At 45.6% G+C, this 25,100-nt stretch overlaps 2 protein-coding genes and 1 long non-coding RNA gene across 9 annotated transcripts in view; 2 read left to right on the forward strand and 1 right to left on the reverse strand.

Annotated features, from left to right (window-relative positions):
* MTHFD1 (methylenetetrahydrofolate dehydrogenase, cyclohydrolase and formyltetrahydrofolate synthetase 1) overlaps positions 1-3,999 on the forward strand; it is a 75,769-nt gene extending 71,770 nt beyond the window's left edge. Inside the window, exons 28-29 of one of the 2 annotated variants that reach the window (XR_014562536.1) lie at positions 207-1,737; positions 2,800-3,999. The gene's annotated coding sequence lies outside the window, so the exon portion shown is untranslated. Of the gene's footprint in view, positions 1-206 lie in introns of both variants that reach the window. The other variant, XM_083732569.1, reaches the window with a different exon arrangement.
* LOC310844837 lies at positions 849-15,893 on the reverse strand. Its single transcript, XR_014564346.1, has 2 exons — positions 15,645-15,893; positions 849-1,570 (listed from the first exon to the last, which is right to left on the reverse strand). It is a non-coding gene; the product is annotated as an uncharacterized lncRNA (long non-coding RNA).
* On the forward strand, positions 13,371-24,883 carry AKAP5 (A-kinase anchoring protein 5). 6 transcript variants are annotated; one of them, XM_083735969.1, is made up of 2 exons: positions 13,371-13,485; positions 21,894-24,883. In XM_083735969.1, the coding sequence occupies exon 2, from the start codon at positions 22,672-22,674 to the stop codon at positions 24,112-24,114; it is 1,443 nt and encodes a 480-aa protein (XP_083592095.1). In that variant the 5' UTR covers positions 13,371-13,485; positions 21,894-22,671; the 3' UTR covers positions 24,115-24,883. The 6 variants fall into 6 exon arrangements, with proteins under 6 accessions (XP_083592095.1, XP_083592096.1, XP_083592092.1 ...); XM_083735970.1 differs by lacking the exon at positions 13,371-13,485 and adding an exon at positions 13,555-13,575; XM_083735966.1 differs by lacking the exon at positions 13,371-13,485 and adding an exon at positions 13,685-13,896.
* The last annotated feature ends 217 nt before the right edge of the window (positions 24,884-25,100 follow it).

Genomic DNA, 25,100 nt, shown 5'->3' on the forward strand with positions numbered 1-25,100 from the left:
TCACTCTTACCTGAAATAGCATGAAAGCCTTTTTTCCCATCATGCAGTCCCTATTCTGCAATCCCAGGAACATGCATGTGAAAGAACTACATAGTTGTTTGACCTACATAGCTCTAGAGAGCTGCAGTTGGCCATCTATTTTCTGCATTTTTCATCATGGCTTGCGGTGCTGAGGACTAGTGACATGATTTCTTTTCTTTTTGTAGGTATCCAAGCAATGCCAGTTTGGCGAAACCTGAAGAAGGTACCTCAAGGGGACACTAGGAAGCCTTTGGAAACAAATTAGCCTGCGGCATTTTTAAAAATAATAATAATCTGTAATACTGTATTTTTAATTAGGTTGTCTACTTTTTAGTCACTACAGGTGAAAGTCTGCATCATGTTAAATGCAAAAGGTGATCACCAGAATTAGTCATATTCAGGAGTAGATCTGTGGACTTAAATCCATTGATTTCAGAGGGCCTACTCTGGCTAATGTTGGATATCACCCAGAAACCTTTTAAAATGGGTTGAAAACGTGGTTTTAAACAGTCAGTGAAAAGCAATATGCGGTTTTAACTAGGGTAGCAAACTTATTAAACATGTTTTAATTGATTAATCACATGAGTTTCGATCTATGCAGTATGCATATGGGTAAACAATATTTCTAAGCAAAAGGTGGTATTTTCTTTGTTAGTAGATTGTATGTGTCGTCTTTGGCAATATCAAAAAAATGTTCTTTTGGAAAGAGATGCTAGAGAAGGCTTCTTTTAGAATGGTGTTTGCCTTCTGCACTTTTTATATTCGCAATGCTTTGTCAAAAAATCTGCCCAGCTAATTGGAGGAGATCCTTTTTTGGGTTGGTTAAAAAAAAATGTGATCATGTAATCCTAACTGATTAATCAGTTCAAACACTGCAGCCCTAGCATCCTCTATTAGTGCCTAATGTACAAAAGTGTGTTTTTAACGTCTTAAATCTTTGGTATAATTATGAATGCTAGTACATTCCCATGGAATGGGGCAGGCAATTCTGCACATATCCCCAAGCTGCACAGCCCGTTCTGAAATTGGCAAGGCAACGCACTGTTCAATGGCAGAAGCACGCAGACGGTAACCCAGGTTCAATCCCTTCAGTTAGAAAGATCTCTGGAGGCAGGACTGAGAAACTCCTGTGCCTGAGACCTTGAGTTCCTGCTTCTCATCGTAGGCCAGTGTGGTGCCTTCCAAATGAAGGATGAACTACGACTCCCATAAACCCTGGCCATAGGTCATTGCCGGTTGGGATTCATGGGCATTGGAGGCCAGCAAAAATCTGGAGGGTGCTGCATTCCCTAAGTTCTTAGTAGACAGTGCCTGCTAGTCACGATGGTTGTATACTACCTCCAGGGTCAGAGACAGCTGCTGGAAAACAACAATTGGGGAGTGCCGTCATCCACGTGTCCTTCTGGAGGACTTCCCACTAAGGCATCTGGTTGGCCACTGTGGCCAAACAGACCATCATTCTGATGGTGCAAAGGGTGCTTTGCATGGTCTGTTGTTGTTTAGTCGTGTCCGGCTCTTCATGACCCCCTGGACCAGAGCACGCCAGGCACTCCTGTCTTCCATTGCCTCCCGCAGTTTGGTCAAACTCATGCTGGTAGCTTCGAGAACACTGTCCAACCTTCTCCTCCACTGTCGTCCCCTTCTCCTTGTGCCCTCCATCTTTCCCAACATCAGGGTCTTTTCCAGGGAGCCTTCTCTTCTCATGAGGTGGCCAAAGTATTGGAGCCTCAGCTTCAGGATCTGTCCTTCCAGTGAGCACTCAGGGCTGATTTCCTTCAGAATGGATCGGTCTGGTCTTCTTGAGAGTCTCCCCCAGCACCATAATTCAAAAGCATCAATTCTTCAGCAATCAGCCTTTTTTATGGTCCAGCTCTCACTTACATACATCACTACGGGGAAAACCATGGCTTTTACTATACAGACCTTTGTCAGCAAGGTGATGTCTCTGCTTTGCATGCTCACATCAGTTTAAATGGCCTTCATCTCCTGTTCGGCAGCAGTCAACTCCCCTAATGCAGGCCTGCAAGTATATGACCAGCCAATCTGAATGCATGGATGGGGGCCCATCAGGTAGCTTGATCAACCTCCCTTTTTATTTAGTAGTCCTTGGGAGGCAGCAAAAAAATAAAATAGAGGACCATTGATGAGCAGGTTGGTGGCATTGTGCATGGCTCAGCAGGCGACAAGTGGTCTATTCTGAGATGTGTAGTTAGTTTAAATGATACAGGGAAGTGGGTGGATGATTGTGTTCCCTCTAGCGACAGCTCCCCACGCAGTGGTACAGAACTGCCCATCACTTGAGCAATGCTTCCTTGGGTAGCTGCTTGGTTTACTTGCTTGCACACACACCTGTCTGAGTGTATGTTTGCTTTTGTGCACCCACGAACAGAGCCTGTCTTCCTCATAGCAACTGGAGAAAGGAAAACTTCAAAGCCAAACTCTGTTTAACTTCTTCTGCTTTTGCACTGCTTGGGAATTCATTTAACAAGCATCTTAGTTTTCCTGTCAGGGATTGGGACTTGGCACATGATCAGCGCAGGCTGCAACCAAATAGGTCATCTAGTCGCTTGGATGCCAGCCAGCCATTGTAGCAAATTGCCCAGATCTCTTGGGGTCCCTATGTTGCCCTCACTGTGTTTTGGTTCTAAGTATACTTTTCCCTGTGGGTGCTTGATGTCTGCACGCTGCACCTTTTAAAGTCCTGCTGTGTTTTCATTTTGCATTGCTTCAAAGGCTCTGCTTGTTATAGGAGTTGTTCCGTTCCTGGTTTCATTCCAGATCTGGAGTTTATTTACGCCTACCCTAATCATTGTCAGACAACAAGGATGGCTGGGAACAATATGGACTTGTACGGTCAACCTTGATGGCTTCTCGGGTGATTGCAGAGGCATCTGCTGCCGTAAGACACCTTGTTTGCCCAGGATGTTCCCCTGCACTGGGAATGTACAAAATACCTGAATACCTCTCCTTTGAGTCCTTTTCTGACTCTCAGTCGTGCAACTCTGACAAAAGAAATTAGAGATGATGGATAGGAAACTTTCCTTGCTCCATGCTTCTCTCTTATTTCATAAAAGGACAAAGTTCTTGGTTTTGCATACAGAAAAATATCCCAGGTTCCATCCACAGGTAGGGCTGGGAGAAAAAAACCCTTTTCTGAAACCCTAAAGAGCCACTGCCAATCAACGTAGACAGTGCTGAGCCAGATGGACTGGGTCTGTAAAAGGCAACTTCCTATGTTCCTGTGGGTTTTTTAAAACGTATTTTTAAATTAATTTTGAATATATGAACATACAATCAGCTTCAGTTCCCCAACCCAATAACAACCCCAGCTATGTACAGTTGCATTAGTAACAATAAAGTAAAACATTGACTTGATGGCTGCCGATTTATAAAGTGCTATTCCACAGGCTCCCATGTCTCTTGGGTGGTTCATATGCATGTTCTTTCTTTGGTCCAAATGAAATAATTCCTGCGGTTTTTATGATGGGTTTACTCCTGTTTGAAGTCCAGATCCTGACCTCCAAGAGAGACCCAAATTGGCCAGTGCTCTCCGTCAGGATCGCATAAGAGAAATTTGCATGCAGCCCTGATTTTTCTTTTTTCCAGAATCCAAAGTCCAAAAATCCAACTCCAAAGGCTTTGCCTTCAGTGCTCCTTGGTGGGCACCTCTTTCTATTTGTGGGGAGACTGGATCTCCCACATAAGACCTCAAGGATGGGACGTTTCCTCCCGCTTTGCCTTTTTAATAAGTCCTTGGTGTTCACTGCCAAACTTTTATTTCTTTTGTGCAACATTCATGTTTCTGTTCAAGTGATCAAACAAGATGCAAAAGCTGTTTCAAATAAGGTTTGTCTCTCTCTCACACACAGAGGAACATCCTCTTTCCTCTCCCCCAAAAGATATATTACTTCCTAATGTGAAAATGCAATTGTTGCCAGACTTGTAATTAACACAAATAAACTGCTACATCTTCGAAAAGCTTTCAGGTACTTGATGAATGTGCTGTGATTAATGTAGAGGAACTTGTTTTTATTATGAGTTCCAGGACTGTTTTGGGCAAGAGCTCTGGTTACTGGAAATGGATTATAAATGCTGCAATATTTGCATCTGCAATGCACCAACATGGATGGGTTTAAACCTGGGTCCTGGGTCTCTGGAAAGGGGAAGGGGAAATGTTCACATATGGAAGGAAATTCTAAGGCCAGACATATAGTCAACTGGATTTTGATGTATATCTGAGCTGTTTTCATTACCTCTGTGCCATCACCCTTCGTTCAAAGAGATCAAGGCCATACTACTTCTCATTGAAACTCTTATTAAAGCCTTCAGTTTAACTTAATCCTTATACTCCTTACCTCCTCAACCCCTACTGGAAAAAAACCTGAGTTCATTTTAGATTATTCTGTAGTTTAGTGGTGGTGCATATGCTTTACAGGTAAAAGATCTCTAAACCACTGAGCCTCTTGGGCTTGCCAATCAGAAGGTCGGCGGTTTGAATCCGCACAACGGCGTGAGCTCCCGTTGCTTTGTCCCAGCTCCTCCCAACCTAACAGTTCAAAAGCATAACCGTGCAAGTAGATAAATAGGTACCACTACAGCAGGAAGGTAAATGGCATTTAGATCTGCTGGCCATATGACCCAGAAAGCTGTCTGTGGACAAACACTGGCACCCTCGGCCTGAAGCGAGATGAGCTCTGCGCCCCATAGTTGCCTTTGATTGGACTTAACCGCCCAGGTGCCCTTTACCTTTTGCCTTTTTAAAAGATCTCCATTTCAAACCATGGCATCTCTAGCTGAAAAGATCAGTGTTGGAGGGGAAGGGGAATACGTTTCTCTGAGACACTGTAGAGATACTGCCAGCCAGAGTGGGAAATACTGAGCTCTATGGACAAATAGTCTGACCTGGTTAAGGCTGTGCTCTACATCGGGGGTGCCAAAACCTGTGGTCCTCCAGGTGTTGAATCACAGCTGCCATCATGCCTAGCAATTAGCCATCCTGGCTGAGACTTATGAGAGCAACCTCTTTAGTGTGGCAGCTTCTCCACCCCTGTTCTGCTCGCAACTGAAAGCATATTCCTTACCATTTTACTACCCATTCACTCAGTTTGTGAATATCCTTTTGGAGCTGTTTGCAATCTCTCTTTGTTTCACTGACTGAACTGTGCAGTATCATCAGCAAACTTGGCCACCTCGCTGCTCCCAATTATTGATGGTTTATGAACAAGTTAAAAAGCACAGGCCCCAATACCGTGCCTGGTGTTTTGTATGTGCCATAGAAGTTCACTCCATTGGTTAATCTCACCATAGGAAACAACTGTGTAGAAGAGAGAGCTTTTACTTGGCAAACACCAACATACCCACAAGCTGTTGGCAGTTGCTACAAGAAGTATTCACTCTCTGAGCCCAGAGAGGGTTATTTGCTTTCAAAGTCCACAAGGCAAGTACTAAGTTGAGATGCTTTCAGAGTCCTGCAACTTCCAGAGTTCTCTTGAGTCCAGAAGACTTGTAAGTTGTCCACCTTCTCTCAGATGAGCTCTTCTCAAAGTCTTCCACAGTTCCATAAATTTCTCCAACAGTCTTCACAAGTCTCCACTATTTCCCAACAAAGAATACCATAACCAGAGCCCTTTACGTACCTAATGCTATGTGCTAGTTTGCCAAGCAACTCAGATAAGACAGTCACAGGATGCTTTGCTGAGTTGGAAGGGACCACGAGGATCCTCTAGTCCAACCCCGGCAATGCAGGAATATTTTGCCCAACATGGGGCTCAAACCCCCAACCCTGAGATTTAAGAGTCTCATGCTCTACCTACTGAGCTATTACCCACCCATGTCAAGTGCACACCCAGGCTGGTTTCTATGCAGTGTGTTATGTGGGCATAGAATGCAGAAAGGGGCCATAGCTCAGGGGCAGAGCAACTGTTTTACACACACAAAGTCCAGGTTCAATCCCACGTATCTCCAGTTAGGTCTGGAGTGGGAACATCCCATGCTTGAAGTCCTGGCGTGCAACTACCAGGCAGTGTTGACACTACTAAGCTAGGAGGACCGGTGATCTTACACGGTATAAGACAGCTTCTGGTGCTCCTAAGTTCTGTAGTGGTGGCAAACCAAAAATTTCTGGAGTTGCTTTCACAAGGGAGGAGCCCCTGTGTAGGCGAAAGGCTTGCTATATATAGCCTAGCTATTGGCACACGGGTGGTGCTGTAAGTTAAACCACAGAGCCTAGGACTTGCCGGTCAGAAGGTCGGCGGTTCGAATCCCTGCGACAGGGTGAGCTCCCGTTGCTCAGTCCCTGCTCCTGCCAACCTAGCAGTTCGAAAGCATGTCAAAGTGCAAGTAGATGAATAGGTACCGCTCCAGTGGGAAGGTAAACGGCGTTTCCGTGCGCTGCTCTGGTTCACCAGAAGCAGCTTAGTCATGCTGGCCACATGACCCGGAAGCTGTACGCCGGCTCCCTTGGCCAGTAAAGCGAGATGAGCACCACAAGCCAGAGTCGGTCACGACTGGACCTAATGGTCAGGGGTCCCTTTACCTATTGGGAAGAAGGAAATTCATGCAACAATTAGTTTATTGTCTTACCTGTAAAGAGCTTTGAAGCTTACGATGTTTCATGTTCCCTTTAAACACCCCCCCCCCCCATTTTTAAGCATTGTGTTCAAGCAATGACAGCTGATAGGGGTCTCCAAGGCAAAAGGAACCAACTGTTTTGGTGTCCTCCTAAGGTAGTTATTCTGCATGCAATGTGCTGTACCCTGAGAGACTGGCAACTGGTGTGCTATGAGGAATAAATCACGAAAGACTCCTGCGCCCGGCCACCAAGGAGGCTGTTGCACGCCTGTGTGATTTATTGCTGTCCCTTTGCCTTCTCCCAGTCATTCTTTACTCACAGCGAAGCCATAAGCTCATCCATCATCTACAGCTCTGTGCTGGAAATTATTTGAACGGGCACTCTCTGGGCGCCGAGATTGCAGCAGAAGTCCCTCTTGTCCAGTATGTTGTCTCTGCATAAATCACTATTAGAGCACCGCCTTCCAAAGAGCGTTGCATACCCAGAACAAAAGGGTCGTTAGCAGAGGGGCTGTAGAGGTTGTGCTATGCAAGATCAGGCAGCAGGTGCTGGGAAAGACCCCACAGAGCTGCGGCCAGCCAGAATAGATTGTACTGGGCTAGATCAATAGTTTGAACTGGTAGAAGGCCACTTCTTCTGTTTTCATGTCCCTATGTGGGAAGGTAGTTCTTCTTGCACAACCCAGCAGGTGTTTTTTTGGGAGGATCATAGAATCAGTAATCTAGGATGCATTCACAATTAAACATTTCCACCCCTCCAGTTACTTAACCAAGGCTTTCTGCCATTCTATGGGTCTGTACTGAGAATTGCTAAATTGGAATCTGCATTCAGCCACAAACTTGCAATTGAAGAATAGTGGCAGAGAGATTACTCTACCAACGGCACACGTACAAATTTGTGTTAAGCCAAGGGTCTCAGGTTTTGAGAAGGGTCCCCTGGCAGGGGCATACCTTGGGGAAAGGGAGTGCAAATTTCCAGGAAGGAAGAGGTTCCAGAGGGAGGCAGTTTGGAGACAAACTCTCTTTGCGGCATCATTTAACTCTGCAATCAGACAAAATGCTCCGTTAGCCAAACTAGCTGCAGATGAGCAGATAGGGAGATAGGACTCATCTCTTGGGCCAGCTCATCCGTTGCAAAGGGACATTATTAGGACATTAATCCATATTATCTTTACAAGGCCAAGCAAAATATTACAAGATGCTGTGCAAGCTTTCACATTCTCCATAACTCTTATTCGGGGTTGCTGGTAAACAAAGAGGAGAGGAGAGGAAGGAACTTGCTATTGCTAAGTTCTGGAGATCTGTAAGCACAGATTTATTAGCAGTTGGGTTTACATTGCTTGGGAACCGAATTCTTGTGGAAAAATCGACTGGCAAAGATACATTGACAAAGCAGCAATGAAAATTCAGGTAGGTTTTCTGCAGCTTGCTCCAGTTTTACATCATAAACACATAAAAAAGCAACATGAGCACAGCCCACCTGCTTCTTCTGAGGAAATGGAAATATACTTTTTCTGAAAGAGGGAAATTGTTTGTATTATACTGACTAATTTGTTTGACAAGATGCTGCACTCTTTGAGGGGCATTCTTTGAAGGGACATTCTTTCACCTCTGGTGGACCTGCCCAAAAGTGAAGGCCTTTTGGGAAATGATTCACAATGAACTAAAAAAGGTACTTAGATTTACCTTACCCAAGAAACCAGAGGCCTTCCTCCTGGGCATGGTGGACCAGAGAGTGCTTAAGAAGGACAGAACCTTTTTTATGTATGCTACTACAGCAGCAAGGATCCTGATTGCAAAACATTGGAAGACACAAGATTTACCCACACTGGAGGAATGGCACACGCAGTTGATGGACTACATGGAACTGGCCGAAATGACTGGCAGAATCCGAGACTTGGGAGAAGAAACAATCGAGGAGGACTGGAAAAAATTTAAGGACTATCTGGAAAAACACTATAAGTTGTATGAATGTTTAAAAAAATGCACCTTTTAGGAAACTCTAGCTTCAGTAATGTTAAACTAAAGAAATGGAAATTAAGGCACAGGAAGTCTGAGATAAGAATAAGGAAATAACTTTATTGTGTTTAAATGAAAATGTACATGATTCGGGTTATAATACATTTGAAATTGGGTAACATGATAAAATAAAGGATACAATAAGTAATGAAATAAGTTAACAAATTGTTGATGTTATGTTCACAGAGAATGCAGGGTTGGGAGGATGCGGGGAAGTCTGGTAGATTAGGAAAAAAGAACAAGAAAATTTGTAATCTTCTTATTTTGCTTTTATAACATGCTCTTTATTCTTTTTTCTGTATTTTACAAACTTAATAAAAAATATTATTAAAAAAAAATACATTGCTTGGGAACCGAATTCTTCTGGAAAAATTGACTGGCAAAGATACATTGACAAAGCAGCAATGAAAATTCAGGTAGGTTTTCTGCAGCTTGCTCCAGTTTTACATCATAAACACATAAAAAAGCAACATGAGTACAGCCCACCTGCTTCTTCTGAGGAAATGGAAATATACTTTTTCTGAAAGAGGGAAATTGTTTGTATTATACTGACTAATTTGTTTGACAAGATGCTGCACTCTTTGAGGGGCATTCTGCTTGTTATATCTCTCTGTGTATAATTTATTAATTTATTATAATTATTATTTATTCAATTTATATACCGCCCTTTTTCAGAAGATCCCAGGGCGGTGTACAACATTAAATACACATTGCAGAGCATCAATGGTAAAATAATAATACAGACAGACAACCTATCATACATATTAAAAGTAAGGCGAATGGCAAAGATTTACAGTTAAGGAACGCTAAATGTATTTACCAGGTATGGTTGCAACTCAGGTTGCTAAGAATGTCGTCTGCCCATTTCCCTACAAAACGTTGATCATTTTTCCTACATAGGCAGTTATCTTTCTACAAGGGCTGACATGGATGCCAAAATTCAGCATCATCTGAGCTCTGGGAGCGCAGCGTTCACCTGATGGAAGTGCAGAGTGTTTGACGACCGGGACATTCGCAGGGAAACCAAAATGCTTGTTTACAAAGCTATTGTCCTACCAATCTTACTGTACACTTGTGAAACATGGACCACTTATAAACGCCATCTCCAACTCCTCAAAAGATTCCATTAATGGTGTTTCTGAAAAATTTTACACATCACTTGGGAAGACAGGTGAAGCAATGCACTGGAAGAAGTGAAGATCACCAGTGTCAAAGCAATGATTCTCCAACATCAACTTTGTTGGACTGGTCATGTTGTTCAGATGCCTGATTATCATCTTCCAAAGCAACTACTCTATTCCAAACTTGAGAATGGAAAACGAAATGCCAGTGGACAACAAAATAGGTTTAAAGATACTCTCAAGGCAAATCTTTAAAAATGCAGTATAAGCATGGATAATTGGGAAACACTGGCCTCCCGTTGGAGAATAGCCTCTCCCAAAGGTGTCGTGGACTTTGAAGACGCTCAAACTCGGGACGAAAGGGAGAAACGCGATAAGAGGAAGGCACACTTGGCAAACCCTCACTGTGATCAACTCCCGCCCGGAAACCTATGTCCCCACTGTGGAAGGGTATGCAGATCCAGAATTGGCCTCCACAGTCACTTACAGACACACTGTTAAGACCATATCACAATCTTACTCGGTTATGAGTGATCGCCAAAGAAGAAGAAGTTCATGAATTCTTTCTCCAGGCCAAAACAGAGCCTCCTTGTCAGGTGCAGGCTACCAGCAGAAAAGCTAGATTATAAGGGTGCTATGTTATGGAGAATCAAGGCAATCTTAACATAAAGAAAGTGGGGGTTAATTTAAAGTGGTGTGCTAAACAGAAAAACTAACAAGTCAAATCTGGTAGCAGTGCTTCTTCAGAGAAATGGATCCCATAGGCTTCTGGAAAAAGCTGGACTACAACTCCCATCGTGCATGGCTATTGGCCACACTGGCTGGGGATGATGGGAGTTGGGAGTCCAACAGCCGTTGGCGGAATGCCATAGGCTCCCCCTCCCTGCCTCATAGAATGAAGTCCCATCTCCAGATACCCTACATTTCCTGCATCGCAGGGGGTTGGAATAGATGACTCTTGGGGTCCCCTCCACCTCTACAAGTCTGTGATTCTACAAAATAGCCTCTTCCTTCAGGCTAGGATCGCACTGCTGAATGGCCGACTTTGGCATTCAGCTTGATAAAGCTGGTGTTTTCATTCAAGGGTTTAATCTGGAATGCATCCCCAATGTTTGCATGAGTCGCAATGGTGGGGGAACCCATAGCATATCAACCAGTCTGAAGACATTAGTATTGCAATCACCGGCTGCATCTGTGCAGGCCTGGCCTCTTGTACTCATTTCCCATGTGCGGGAAGACAGCCAAGACAAATTGGATTCCTTTGATAACGTTCAGACTGGACCAGCTGCTACTGCATGAGCATAAAGGCCTAAGCCAAGATGGCGGCCTTCTATCTCCCGTGTGAGAGGAAGGAAGACTCTGAATGCCAGTTGGTGGTGCTTCGATTTATTACATTTATATGCCGATTTCCATTCAAATGGGTCTCAAAGTGGCTTACAAGCAATAAATAACAATAACATGCTGGCTAGAACATAACAGAACGTCACAAATACAGAATAAACTAAATCATCAGTAAAACAATTGCAATCTATAAAGCACAAAGCAGCAACTTAAACAATCAGCCATATTATATTATTAACAAATCAATTCAGCATTTATAATCTATAACACAGGGGTCAGCAAACTTTTTCAGCAGGGGGCCAGTCCACGGTCCCTCAGACCTTGTTGGGGGCCAGACTATATTGGAGTGGGTGGGCGGGAATTAACGAATTCCTATGCCCCACAAATAACCCAGAGATGCATTTTAAATAAAAGGACACATTCTACTCATGTAAAAACACGCTGATTCCCAGACTGTCCACGGGCCGGATTTAGAAGGCAATTGGGCTGGATCTGGCCCCCAGGCCTTAGTTTGCCTACCCATGCTATAAAACAATATTAACCTTTACCAAGATCCAGCAGGGCTTCTTATGTTGTCGACAATGGAGTGTGCCTCGGGGGGTGAAGTCAAACTGCTGCGTTAGGAGACCAGTTTGGGGCACAAGCCTGGGCAGTGTATATTTAGGGAGTCCTGGGCTGCCCAAAGGACAAGACCTGCCTCTCAGCGCTTGTGGTGTGGTCCAAAGGAAAGCAGAGCAGTATGTTTGGCACCAGCTTGGCTGTAGCAGTTGCAGGAAGGAGACACACGAGGCACCATCCATCCATCTTAGGGACTCCATTCTGGATTTGTGGAGGGTTTAATCCTTAGCCTTTTCTTCTCTCCAATATGTCCCCCAAGGCAGCGGAGGTTTAGGATCAGAGTCTTCCTTCTCCTCAATGGGCTACCTTCCCAGGTTGACGAGCCCCATGTGCCTCTTGTTCATAAACACCCCATCAGAATCCCCAAATGCTTGTGTAAGTCGCATCTCCCATTAGCCCTGGTCACCAGGGTTTCCTGGTTGGAGCAGATGGGAGTTGGAGTCCCGCAACACCTGCAGGGCCACAGGCTCTGCATCCTTGACCTCATGGATGTTCTAAACCAGGCTCCTCCAGTCTGATGTTGTCCAGATGTTGAGGACTACAAACCCCATCAGCCCCGGCCAGCATGCCCAGTAGACAAGGATTCTGGTGGCTGTCGCGAGTCTGCAAAATCAAGAGGGCACCCCTGCAGGTGTGGAAAAACGCCTGGAGGTGAAGAATAACAGGACAGGTACCCAGACGTGTCTCAAACAGATACAGTGGGCAGTCATGGGATAGACGACTGGCTGCCAATTAGTTTCCGGGCCCAGTTCAAAGCGCTGGTTTTGACCTATAAAGACTTACACAGCTCAGGAGCTCAATACCTTAAGGAACGTCTGTCTCCATTTGAACCAACCCGAACACTGAGTTTGTAATCTCTATATCCCCACCTCCTTGAGAGGTTTGGAGGGTGGCGGCATGAGACGGGACCTTTTCTGCAGTGGCTCCCCAACTATGGAACACTCTCCCCAGAGAGGTGAAATACTCTTCTTTACCCAGGCCTTCGGTTACTGAATAATCTATGGCCTGTTAAATGTGCAAGACTCTTATTATATGATTACAGTGGTACCTCGGGTTACATACGCTTCAGGTTACAGACTCTGCTAACCCAGAAATAGTACCTCGGGTTAAGAACTTTGCTTCAGGAGGAGAACTGAAATCGTGCAGCAGCTGTGCGGCAGCAGCAGGAGGCCTCACTAGCTAAAGTGGTGCTTCAGGTTAAGAACAGTTTCAGGTTAAGTACGGACCTCCGGAACGAATTAAGTACTTAACCCAAGGTACCACCGTACATGATTATTATGCTGTGTTATGTTTTTATTATTATGCTGAGTAAATTATGTTCTTAATGTTGTACACGGCCCTGGGATCTTTGGATAAAGGGAAGTATATAAATTGAATAAATATTGTAGTAACCTGGCTGCACTATAAAGGCTGGTTCACACATTAGTGTTTGCCAGCTGATGAAAATAAGGTACAGTAACTTGTAGATGTGAATGGGGCCACCATTGCTCTGACACAAGGGAGGCAGGGCTCATACTACCCTGAACCATCACAAACATGTTTGAGGGAAGGGGAAGGCGCTATCTCTGCGTGGAGAAGGTGTCAGGTTCGAGCCTTGGAAGAAATAGTTTTTCTTTTTTTGTTTGTTTTTTTTACAAAGGATCCGGTATGAGACGGTAGGAAAGACTTTCCGCCCAGACCCTGGAGAGCCATATGGGGGCTTCAAACCGACACACAGCACTTCCCTCCAGCGCCCTCAGAGAAAACAACCGACGCGCGTGCGAACGTGTGAACCTGCGCCCTTGCTGCACTATGCGTAAGAGAAGCGCGCGTTTGCAGGACATGCGTTGTGGGAAACGTTTCCATCTTTCCACGCAGCAGCGACACCTGCATGTTTCCAGGGCACGTAGGTCTGGTTCGTCACCTATACGCTAGTTTCTTGGCGGGGGAGCCGACCCGGCGTCTGCTAATCCGAATTAAGGACGGGGAGGGGGGCGGCACTTTCCCTCCTGCATTTGCCGCGACCCGAGGCTGGGCGGGGAGCTTCGCCTTGGCGCGCCGAGGGGGCGCCCGAAGGACGGCTCCCCGCCTCCTCTCCCCTCCCCGCGGCCGTCCAGTGGGCGGATCTCGGCGGCGCCGCGGCAGGAGGAGAGCGCGAGCGGCGGGCGGGCGGGCAGGCAGGACGGCAGCGCGGGCGAGGCGCGGGGTGCGGCGGCCGGAGCGCAAGGTGAGCCTGGCGGGGCAAGCGATCGCCCCGGGGAAGCGGTTGCACATTGCCAAGACGGGAGCGGGGATGCAGATCCGGAGCAGGCAGGCGAGCACCGAGGCAGCAAGCGCGGAATCCAGCGGGGCAGCAGCTGCAGCAAATGCCCGGGGGTGCATCACGCACGGCGGCCCGGGAGTGCCAAGCGCCCGGGAGGAAGAGGGGCGGGACGGGCGAGCAGCCGCAGGCAGCCCCCACCGGTGCAACGAGGGGGAGCGCGCGGCGTGCAGAGCCGCGGAGGCGTGCAGCAGCAGCAGCGTGCGCGCTGGGGGCTTGGCGGTGGGGATGTGCGCGCCGGGCGCCTTGCAAGCGCGAGGCTTTTGCAGCTGCACAAGGGCAGCGCGCCCGCTTGCTCTGCAAAGAGAGGCGCCCCTCGAAGCTGCAAGGCGCGCCCGCTCCCAGGCTCCGCAGCCGGGGTGAGGATCGCCTGAGCGCCAGCAACGACGAGGTGCAGGTAGTTGCAGGTTCCCCTTAAATGATAGGCAGTGGGGGGGGGAGTGATTAAAAAAAGAGAGAGCGGTGCATAGCCCAAGGCTGGACCTCCGCGTAAGCCGCTTGTTAGAGATCTCGACGATTAAGCGGCATACAAATTTTTCAAAAGGGATATGTGCTAATCTTCGCGCGGTCAACCTGAGCACGGTCCCTTGGGGCAAAGCGAAGGGCTCCTTCTCAGCCTCAGTGACTTGTCTGTAGAATGGGTGCATCGGGGATCTCTTGCACGGTGGTTTGGAAAGGTCTTGCTGGTTCCCGGAGTCGGTGCTGGCGGCTTCAATCCTTTGTCTGAAGAACAGGTGGAATTGTAGACTGGCACACTTTCTGTGAATCGAGAGTCAGCAGTTCTGACTGCAGGTATCCGGGGCTACCTTTACGATGTATCTTTAAAATAAAATTAAAAATCCCACTTAATGGATGCCTGCAAAAATGCTGGGTTTGCAGTACAGAAACTACCTTGTAGGGGCTTGTCGCTCTTGTGAGAGGCGTCAGATTTTTGCAAATCAAATTTGCATGCTATTATATACATTAGAAATGCAGAAGGCAGCTTGTGTTGTGCAGGGTTTGGCTAATTGATTTAAAAGGTTATCTGGCTTAACCGGGTGTCAATTATATATATGTATAATGCACCCATATTGTGGTGCCTGGCAGGTAGCTGCTTAGAATGCCCCCCCCCCCTCGTTTTTCTTGAATAGAGGAAAGAATGTTTTCAGTGGAACTTGATGTGACCGGTGGAAATCATTTTTTATCCTGGCCTTTAACACCTGTGACAGGTGTTTCCACCCTATTCCTGTGACTAATTTGTTTTAACTGTTTTCAATACCCCTTTCTAAAAAAAACAACAACTTCCAAACTATTGTTCATTCATTTGCAAGTAAATACCAATGTAATCAGATAACAAGGTTGTAGGATTGACTAACATTTCTTTCACCCTGGGGTTGTGCTTGCAGAAAAATACACGATAATGGCTGTCGCTGCAACTCCCCCTTTCTCTCAGTGCAAGGACTGCTAAAAATGTTCTTTGCACTATATGGATTCATTCTGTGCTCGGCTTTCTCCTCTGCCGCTGGCTGCTTTTTTTTGCAGCTGGCCCCATGTACCAAGTTCCGATCAAGACATGCAAATAACTTCTCCAGTGGTCGTGTAGAATGGGTGGGGGTAATTAACATTGTTGTTGTTTAGTCGTGTCCGGCTCTTCATGACCCCATGGACCAGAGCACTCCTGTCTTCCACTGCCTCCCGCAGTTTGGTCAAACTCATGTTTATAGCATCGAGAACACTGTCCCACCATCTCGTCCTCTGTCGTCCCCTTCTCCTTGTGCCCTCCATCTTTCCCAACATCAGGGTCTTTTCCAGGGAGTCTTCTCTTCTCATGAGGTGGCCAAAGTATTGGAGCCTCAGCTTCAGGATCTGCCCTTCCAGTGAGCACTCAGGGCTGATTTCCTTCAGAATAGATAGGTCTGATCTTCTTGCAGTCCATGGGACTCTCAAGAGTCTCCTCCAGCACCGTAACTCAAAAGCATCCATTCTTCGGTGATCAGCCTTCTTGATGGTCCAGCTCTCACTTCCATACATCACTCCTGGGAAAACCATAGCTTTAACTATATGTACCTTTGTTGGCAAGGTGATGTCTCTGCTTTTTAACATTGGGCACCTTTAATGATGCAGTGTCAGACTAGGACCTGGGAGACCAGGGTTCAAATCCTCCATTCAGCCACGAATCTCACCTTTTTGGGTCTAGTTCACACGCGCATTTACATTGCTAGATTTCTCTGCGCTCAGTGGCTGTGTGAACTGGTTCCCATTGCGAGTGGCAGGGACACACTGCATCAGAATGGTGCACAAGTTTCACCAGTGGTCTTCGGGTTTGTCCCATGGCACATGCTGATCACCAGTGGAAGCTGTCGTCAGTGGCTGCTAATATGTAGGCATGGACCTTGCATCTTTCTCTTGCGCTCTCTTTTCTTTGCAAACTTTCTCATGTTTCTGATCTTAACAAGTTCGAGTCCGACGGCGTCGAGAGCTGCTATCACAGCTCAGCCGGCTTGCTCCAGAACACAGGTTCCTTCTTCTGGGAACAGGCTTGAACTTTGTCATTCTAACAGAGTTGTTGCTTTCTCAAATACTATCTGCCCATGTGGAACCATTTAAATAGAGCGGGTGGAATTCAGCGCTGCGCTGTTCCACTTGTTCCGGCCTTCACAAGCAATTTCAGCTGGCCAGTGCTGTCCTGGGCATTCTCCCCCCACCAAAAGAGTGAATTTCACAGGGAGGGAGGAGCCTGGTTTTGAGAGCAGAGGTTTTTCCACAGGGCACCTGCCAATGGAGGTGAATCCCGCCGAGTATCAGTACCGTATTTTTCGCTCTATAAAACACACTTTTCCCCTCCTAAAAGGTAAGGGGAAATGTGTGTACGTTTTATGGAGCGAATGCAGGCAGGAGGCTCTGCTCAGCGCTCCCTTTAGAGAGCCACGTGGAGCGTGTGTGCGGCTCTTTGGGGCTTTTCCCCGAGGAGGCAGAAGGGCTGCCCCGGCTTCTGGGATTCAGAATATTTTTTTTCTTGTTTTCCTCTTCCAAAAACTATGTGCGTCTTATGGTCTGGTGCGTCTTACAGAGCGAAAAATACGGTGATTGGTTTCATATGGTGCCTCTTTAGAGCTAGACATGGTGGTTAGAATACCAGACTCAGTCTGTAGAGCGACAGAGGAGGAAAGAGGCAGGTTCAAATCCCCACTAAGCCAGGACTGGGTGACCTTGAGCCAGTCACCAGCCTACCTCAAAGGTTTGTTGTAAAGGTAAGTTGGGGGATGCGGGTGGCGCTGTGGTCTAAACCACTGAGGCTCTTGGGCTTGCCAATCAGAAGGTCGGCGGTTCGAGTCCCCGTGATGGAGTGAGCTCCCGTTGCTCTGTCCCTGCTCCTGCCAACCTAGCAGTTCGAAAGCACGTCAGCGCAAGTAGATAAATAGGTTCCGCTTTAGCAGGAACATAAACAGCATTTCCATGCACTCTGACTTCCGTTGCAGTTGTTTGGCTTCTCCAGAAGCAGTTTAATCATGCTGGCCACAAGAACCGGAAAGCTGTCTGTGGACAAACTCTGGCTCCCTCGGCCTGAAAAGCATGATGAGTGCTGCAACCCCAGAGTCGCCTTTGACTGGACTTAGCCGTCCAGGGGTCCTTTACTTTTTACCTAAGCAGGGGGTGGAAATACAGGTAGTAGTAATATTTAGGTTTATACAGCACAACAAGCTTCAGGTCATTGATGGCTCGCCACAAACTAGTCCACTTGATTGCATGGACTTTCCAAACGGACTCGGGTTTTTACAGATAGGAAGTCATGGACAGATGAACTTCTGTCGCAGCAAATCTTCATAGAATCATAGTACCGTAGAGTTGGAAGCAGGGTGGATAAAAATCAAGGTTGTTTGTTTTCTTAAACCAAACTAACAGATTTGTTTTATTTAAATCAGATTTTTAAAATTTAAATCAGATTTTTAAAATTTATATCAGATTTTTAAAATTTATATCAGATTTTTAAAATTTATATCAGATTTTTAAAATTTATATCAGATTTTTAAAATAAAATGCTTTTGGAGGAAATATCTTTCTAAAGATTTTCTATTTAAGTTACATTATAGTGCAAAGGCTATTCATCAGGAAATAAGGATTTGTTTAAGTTTTTCATGTGTGCTAAAACTCAGTCTAAGTTGTTGGGTTTTAAAAAAAAATTGTTTAACCACATCAGTTAACAAGCATGGATACATATGCTATAATGTTATTGTTTTAGTTAAATAAATTGTTTAAATTGTCAAAATATAAACAGTTCACTTATTAAACCTCACCATAATTTCTTCATTATCGGTCTGTGTATTTCTAAGAGTAGCACCAAATCAGTAATTTTTGATAGAACTGTAAAAACAACTCTGAAAATTTATTATTCCAAAAATGAAACCTTCATCTAGTTGTAAATATTAAGGTGATACCAACAAGAATGAGTCTTTCTGTAAAAAAAAAAAAGATTTAAATCAAGTCTTACTGACTAGTGATTTAAATCATTAGTCAGTAAGACTTGATTTAAATCATTTTTTAAAAACAGATAGACTCATTCTTGCTGGTATCACCTTAATAGTTGGTTAAACATTTGGTTAAACACTTAAGATGTGGTTAAACATTTCAAATCCACCCTGGTTGGAAGGGACCCGTAGGGGTCATCTAGTCCAACCCCGTGCAATGCAGGAATCTCAGCTAAAGCATCCATGACAGATAACCATCCAACCTCTGCTCAATGTTGAAGCTCCTCTAAGTCACCGCTAGCGAATGTGCGCAGCTATCCTTGGAGTCCACTGGCCTGATCTGAAGGCAGGAGAAATGTTTAGATGGGGCATCTTGTTTTACTTCAGCCACCCACAACATGTGGATATCATTGTCCTCCAGACTCCCATCAGGCCTTGCCAGCGCGGCCAATGGGCAAGGATGATGGGAGTTGTAGTCCCAAGAGGGTGTCAGATATCGCCAGACCATGGTGCCATCTGCCGCAGCCCTCTCTGCTCCCTGAGAGAGGTCTGAGGTGCAGGATCCTTCGCCAAAGAGCTCCCTGAGAGCCCTTCAACTAGAGGCACCAGGTGTGGAACCTGAGGTACTCTACATGCCAAGCATGTGCTCTGGGCCAGGAGTCCTCTGGCTGTTAGACAGCTGTTAAAACAGCTGCTCTAAACCAGCATTTGAGATTGGTGTACCAAAGGCTTAGCTCCCTTTATTCCTGCATTCCAGGGGTTTGGACTAGATGGCAGCTTGAGATTACTTCCAACTCTACAATTCTATGATTTAAAATGTTTTTTAAACAATAATAAAAGAAAAGAAAAAAGATAATAGAGAAAATAAAATATTACAAACCTCCCATATACCACCACATACATAAATACAATAAGACTTAAAAATTAATTAGTTAAACTCCAACTTAATAAACATATTACTTGACTTCCTCTAATCTCTTCCAACTGAATTTCCTTGTAATTGAATGTAGCAGTTTCCAATATCATTATTCCATATAACAATATTCCGGTTATAATCAAATTTCCTAACTTTTCTTATCCTTCTGTTTCTTATTTATTTATTTAATCCTAGGCCTACTTAGTTCTTTCAAGTAATTACAAATCTTTAATGTTACAATATTTATTCAAATAGTCTTTAAATTTCTTCCAGTCTTCTTGATATTCCTCTTCTTTCTGGTCGCGGATTCTCCCGGTGAGATCAGCCAGCTCCATAAAGTCCATCGTCTTCATCTGCCATTCTTCTACCGTTGGTAATTCATGTGTTTTCCATACTTTGGCTATTAAAATCCGTGCAGCAGTTGTGGCATACAAAAATACTTTTACATCTCTTTTGAGCAATTTAGAACCTATTATTCCAAGGAGAAAGGCTTCTGATTTCTTCATAAATGTGTATTTCATCATTTTAAAAAATTCATTATAAGTTTTTCCCCAGATGTCTTTTACCTTTTTTTTTTAAGAGTGACTTTTCCTCTTGCAATGTGCTTGCAATTTTTAAAAATAATAATAATAATAAATGAAAAGGGGGGGTGGGCATCCAGGAATTGTTATTATTTGATTCCACCCACCACTGAACCCAGTGGTGTTTCCATTTCATGTATACATGCAGAACCTGGGAATCTAACCCTCCACACAAGTGGGTAGACGCCTGTGCTGTTGCTATCACGAATTATTTGTAAGAGCACAGTGATCTCAACGAAAGCTCTTAAGAGTGAGTAATCGGATGTTTGGGATGAGCCTGAGGCTTTGCTGCAAATCTTGGTTCTTGGTGCTGCAAATATTGGCGGAAAACTCTCCCTCCTTCCTTCCACCCATTTTTAGCTGTACAGTGGTACCTCAGGGTACTTAATTCGTCCCGGAGGTCCGTTCTTAACCTGAATCTGTTCTTAAACTGAAGCACTACTTTAGCTAATGAGGCCTCCCGCTGCCACCACCATGCGATTTCTGTTCTCATCCTGAAGCAAAGTTCTGAACCTGAAGCAATATTTCCAGGTTAGCGGAGTCTGTAACCTGAAGCATATGTAACCTGAAGCGTATGTAACCCAAGGTACCACTGTATCACAATGGCATTTGCGGTTGAAGGGCTTCACCCGTAGGTAGCGCCCGCAAAATGCTGAAGACATGTGCTTGGCGATTTATGCTGCAGTTGCTATGGAAAGGGAAGGCAAGACTATAAATAAACATCCCTCGTGCAGCGCAGCTCGCGTTTTTGAAGAAGAAAGCCGTGGGTGCTAGCAAGAAAGCGCCTACATGACGTTTGTGTCGCAAACGGGACTTGGGTTCCCACAAAGTAGACATCCCTTCCTGTCCACGGCACCACAGCCTATATTTTTTTTGCAGAACCTGAGCTTTCTTCAGGAGTTTGTTGATGGTGGGGATGACTCGTCCTCTCTGCTGCGGAGGGCCTTCTCGGTAGTGGTGCCCGCCTTGTGAAACGCCCTTCTGTCAAATATAAAACAGATAAACGACTACAGTGGACCCACCGGATACGAATTAAATTTGTTCCGGGGGTCCATCCACATGCCGAAAAGTCCGGAGGCAGAAGCGCTGCTTCTGTACGCGCGACACGCAGAGCACTTCTGCGCATGTGCGCACGGCAAAACGCGGAAGTATACACTTCCAGGTTTGCAGCATTCGTAACCCAAAAGCCACGTATCCAGAGCGGTCCGTAACTAGAGGGTCTACTGTATGTGACTTTTAGAAGACATCTGAAGGCAGCCTTGTATAGGAGAGTTTTTAAGGTTTGATGCTTTATTATGTTTTTATATCTGTTGGAAGCTGGAGTCAGGGTTCGATGCAATTCTCCACAAGATAAGTCATCTGAACTAGTCAGATGTTTAACTGATCATCGAAATGGCAACTGGACATTCCATTTTGGCCACTGTAACTTTGGTTTAATGCCTTTGGATGCCTTGCTTATACAGTTGTACCTTGGTTTTCGAACAGCTTCGTTCTCAAACGTTTTGGCTCCCGGATGTCGCAAACCCGGAAGTAACTATTCTGGTTTGCGAACTATTTTTGGAACATCCAATGGGGCTTCCGCGGCTTCTGATTGGCTGCAGAAGCTTCCTGCCGCCAATCAGAAGCCGTGCTTTGGTTTCCAAACGTTTTAGAAGTTGACCGAACTTCCAGAACGGTTTCCGTCCGACTTCCAAGGTACGACTGTATATCTGAGGTATGACTGTATTTTCTGTTTACGGCTGCATTCAATAGAGATGTAAACTTGGGGCCCCTACAGTCAAACCCAATACCTGCCTAACAAAGGTGGTTAAATATAAATAAAAAATAAAATAAAGCACTTCTCCCTCCCCTCCCTTGCAAAGCAGTCTGATTTTTTTGGAGCATTAATTTGTGTGGGCACCCGGAGTACAGTGCAATATTACTTTCCCCCATTTTTCTTTCTCTTCCCCCCCCCCCTTGCAGGTGCCCACAAAGCAATCCCATCAGTGAGGAAAGTTGTTGCGTTTTATAACCCGAGGGATGCTAATTGGAAAATGGACCAAAAGGCAATAAGAAGCAGACTTGGAAGGACACAGGGATGCTTCTCCCTGAACCAGTTTATGAAGATGGCCTTCTTTGTAGTCGCTTGCTTGCAAAACCCCTGATTGGGAAAAGGCACGTATATTTGCAAGTGGATGTTGTCTCCCGGGGCTGTCGTTAATGGAGCAGGGCCAGTCTCTGTGATTATCCAAAATCTATTTTAAACTATTAAAGCGCCAAGCTTCTGATGAAAGAGTGTCGCCCATCGCACCAAGAGATGATTAAAATTGATGCTCAGAGGCATCGGGCAGAGAGTTCTTCAGTAAGATACACGGAGGGGGGTCAAAACACCCTGCTGTCAAAAAAAGAAAAATCTCACTCTTTTAAAAAAACAAAAACACTAAGCGAAAGAGAAAGCTGCCTTCAGGTGTCCATCAAAAGACGTTTTTGTAAAAAATAGAATAAAATAGATAGGTCATCTTGAGGTCGTAAGAAGACATCTCAAGGGATGGTTTGTTGAGTTTGATAACAGCATATCAGCGCTGCAGATGCAAACAGTCGTCTCCTCTCTGCAGGGAATTGTGGTTCTAAGGATTTTGTCACTTCCCAAACTACAATTCCAAGTATTCACAACTGCTATAAAACTGATACGTTTGTGGTGTGGATCTGCCATAAGGATGCCTTTCCTCTGAAACGATAGCTAAGGGACAGGGATTTAAGAATGGAGGATGCAACGAAAGAAATTCAGACAGACAGTATGCAAGAACCGGAAGCCTCAAATGCGGAAAAGCCTTTCCTTCCACACGAGAGCCCGGCCCAAAAGGCCTCCGCGATTTGCTTTAAGAAAAGGAAGAAGTCCTACGCAACAGAGAAAGACGAGGATCGTGAATCTGTAACCCGAAAGGCTACAAACCAGCTCTCCAACTCTGGGCAAAGTCAAATGGAGGCTTCAGATCTATCGTGGACGTCCGGAGGGGCCTGGTTGTCCTTCAAGCGGCTTGTGACACTGAGGAGGAGGTCCAAATCCGCTTTGAAGAAACAAGCACAGTCTGGTTCCCGTGTGCAGCTGGAGACGAATGTGGAAAATTCTGGCGCAAAGGAACGCACCAGCTCCAACCATAAAATTCCCTGCCTAAGGTTCTGTAGAAGCAAGAAGTCCTGCCAGGCTGAAATAACAGAGGAGGGGGATCACAGCGAGAAAGCCAGCGAAGGGGCGAGCATTCTGGATAACAAAAGGAACAGTGAACCGGAGTCTGTGTCTGTGGAAGGTCCTCTGAACGCTGACCTCAGCGGTGCCCTTGAAAACGAGGGCGACAGGGGTGTTGTAAACAACTCTGAAGAGGTGGTTCCAGCCAGGAGAGAGGACGCTTTTTCAGAGATGAGTCCGGGTCCTGACCAATACACAGACTTTACAGCTCAGTCAGAAATTATCCACTCCGAAACGGTCCTCAAAACAGAACAGGAGAAGCAACTCTTCCAGCTGCATCACGGAAGCCTCTACGGGGAACCTGAAGAAGTGAGAAACGAGAGGTTTGATTTTGAGGGAGAGGTGGGCTCCCTCCTTGCCCAGGACCTGCCAGAAAGCCAACTCAACGTCTTGGAAGGAGAAGACTCCAAGAACTCTCCTGTCAAAGAGGCTGAGTTGGAACAATCAGTGGAAGATGCTGTGCTGGAGATAGACAGTGCCAAGGAAGGTGATTCGGTTGAAGTGATGCTGCATTGCAGTCTGCCTGTGTCTGAAGACGAGGCTTCACAGGAGCCAAATTGTCCCATCCAGGAAGCAGAATCCGACGAAAACAAGCTTGCGATGCCTGGGGCGGGCATTGTGATCATGATCACAGAAGCGGAGGCCTTCCAGGAGGAAGAGGAAGAGGAGCCCAGCTACAGCTGCGAAACGTTTTCCTTTTCGCAAGCCAGCAAACAGAAAGCGAAAAAGGAAACCAGCAAAGTCCCCGATTCCAGGTCAGGGAGGGAAGGCAAGACGTGTCCACAGTCCCAGCCGCCTTTGGGTGCCAATGACCAGGAGCACTGGGCTTCAGAACAATACGAGGTGCTTCTGATTGAAACGGCTGCCTCACTTGTGAAGGCGGCCATCCAGTCGTCCATCGAGCAGCTTGTGAATGAGATGGCTCTGGAGCAAAATAAACAAAACAGTTTTCTATGATAGGGTCACCGGAGCTCCCTGGTGGTCTTTGGCCAGGCCCTGTCATCAGACTTCCACAAGTACTGTAGCAGATTCTGAGCACGGAGGAAAAGGTGCAAGGGACCTGCTGTTTAAGCGGCTTGGCTGAATTTTCTGCATCAGGTGCCAAAACTACCTGTCCTCGCCTTACAGGTTAATCCAGTATTAATGCCATAGGAAGGGGGAAGAAAGTCCTACAATATTTGAACTCAACATGAAAGACATCGGATGAAACCCCGAGATAAATTGCAGTACTCGCTGCAATTAGCTTAATTTTGCATGTCGGTGAGAGGAATGTATCATGTACGGAAGAAAATGATTTTTGGAAGGGTGGGCCCTTCGCTGCATGGTGACGTGTTAATGGCTTGTTCTGCGTAGTAGAGCTAGGAGAGCAAGAAGCCACCTCTCCTTCCCCATGTCCATTTATTTCCCTTACTTAGAACCAAGTTGTTCGATTCCCATTATTGCCAAATGCTTGAAGAAGCCCTACGTTAATCAAATTTAACACCCGCTAAATTGCTTTTGGTTAAGTTGCTGTTAGAGGCAAGTTGTTGAACCGAGATCAATTTACAGAACAGTGAATGAAGGATGCACACGTTGAAATTGGCAAGCGAGCCGTTTTTATCGGAGGTCTTGCAGAGGCCTTAAGAGCCATATTAGCAAAACTTCAGTGTTCATTTAGAAAAGTGTTAACTTTCTAGAGCCTTTCCGGCACTGTTTTTGCTCAAAATAAATGTTTCGTTTTCAGAGACTTGGAGCTCACTTGATCTTCCAAAGGGAAACCAAAAAGCGGCAAATCTCACTGAGTACAGATTAAAACTATCGTCAAATATCAGGTGGTGTAAGGGATCGAAAATAAGACTCCTAATGCCGTTACACAAATCTGTGACGTGGTCAGTTCTTGGAATACAATATGCAGTTCTGGTTGCCGTACCTGAACCAAGGATATTGTAGAGCTGCAGGAGAAG

Source organism: Podarcis gaigeae (genome assembly GCF_964106915.1).
Source record: "Podarcis gaigeae genome assembly, chromosome: 1".
Lineage (NCBI taxonomy): Eukaryota > Metazoa > Chordata > Lepidosauria > Squamata > Lacertidae > Podarcis > Podarcis gaigeae.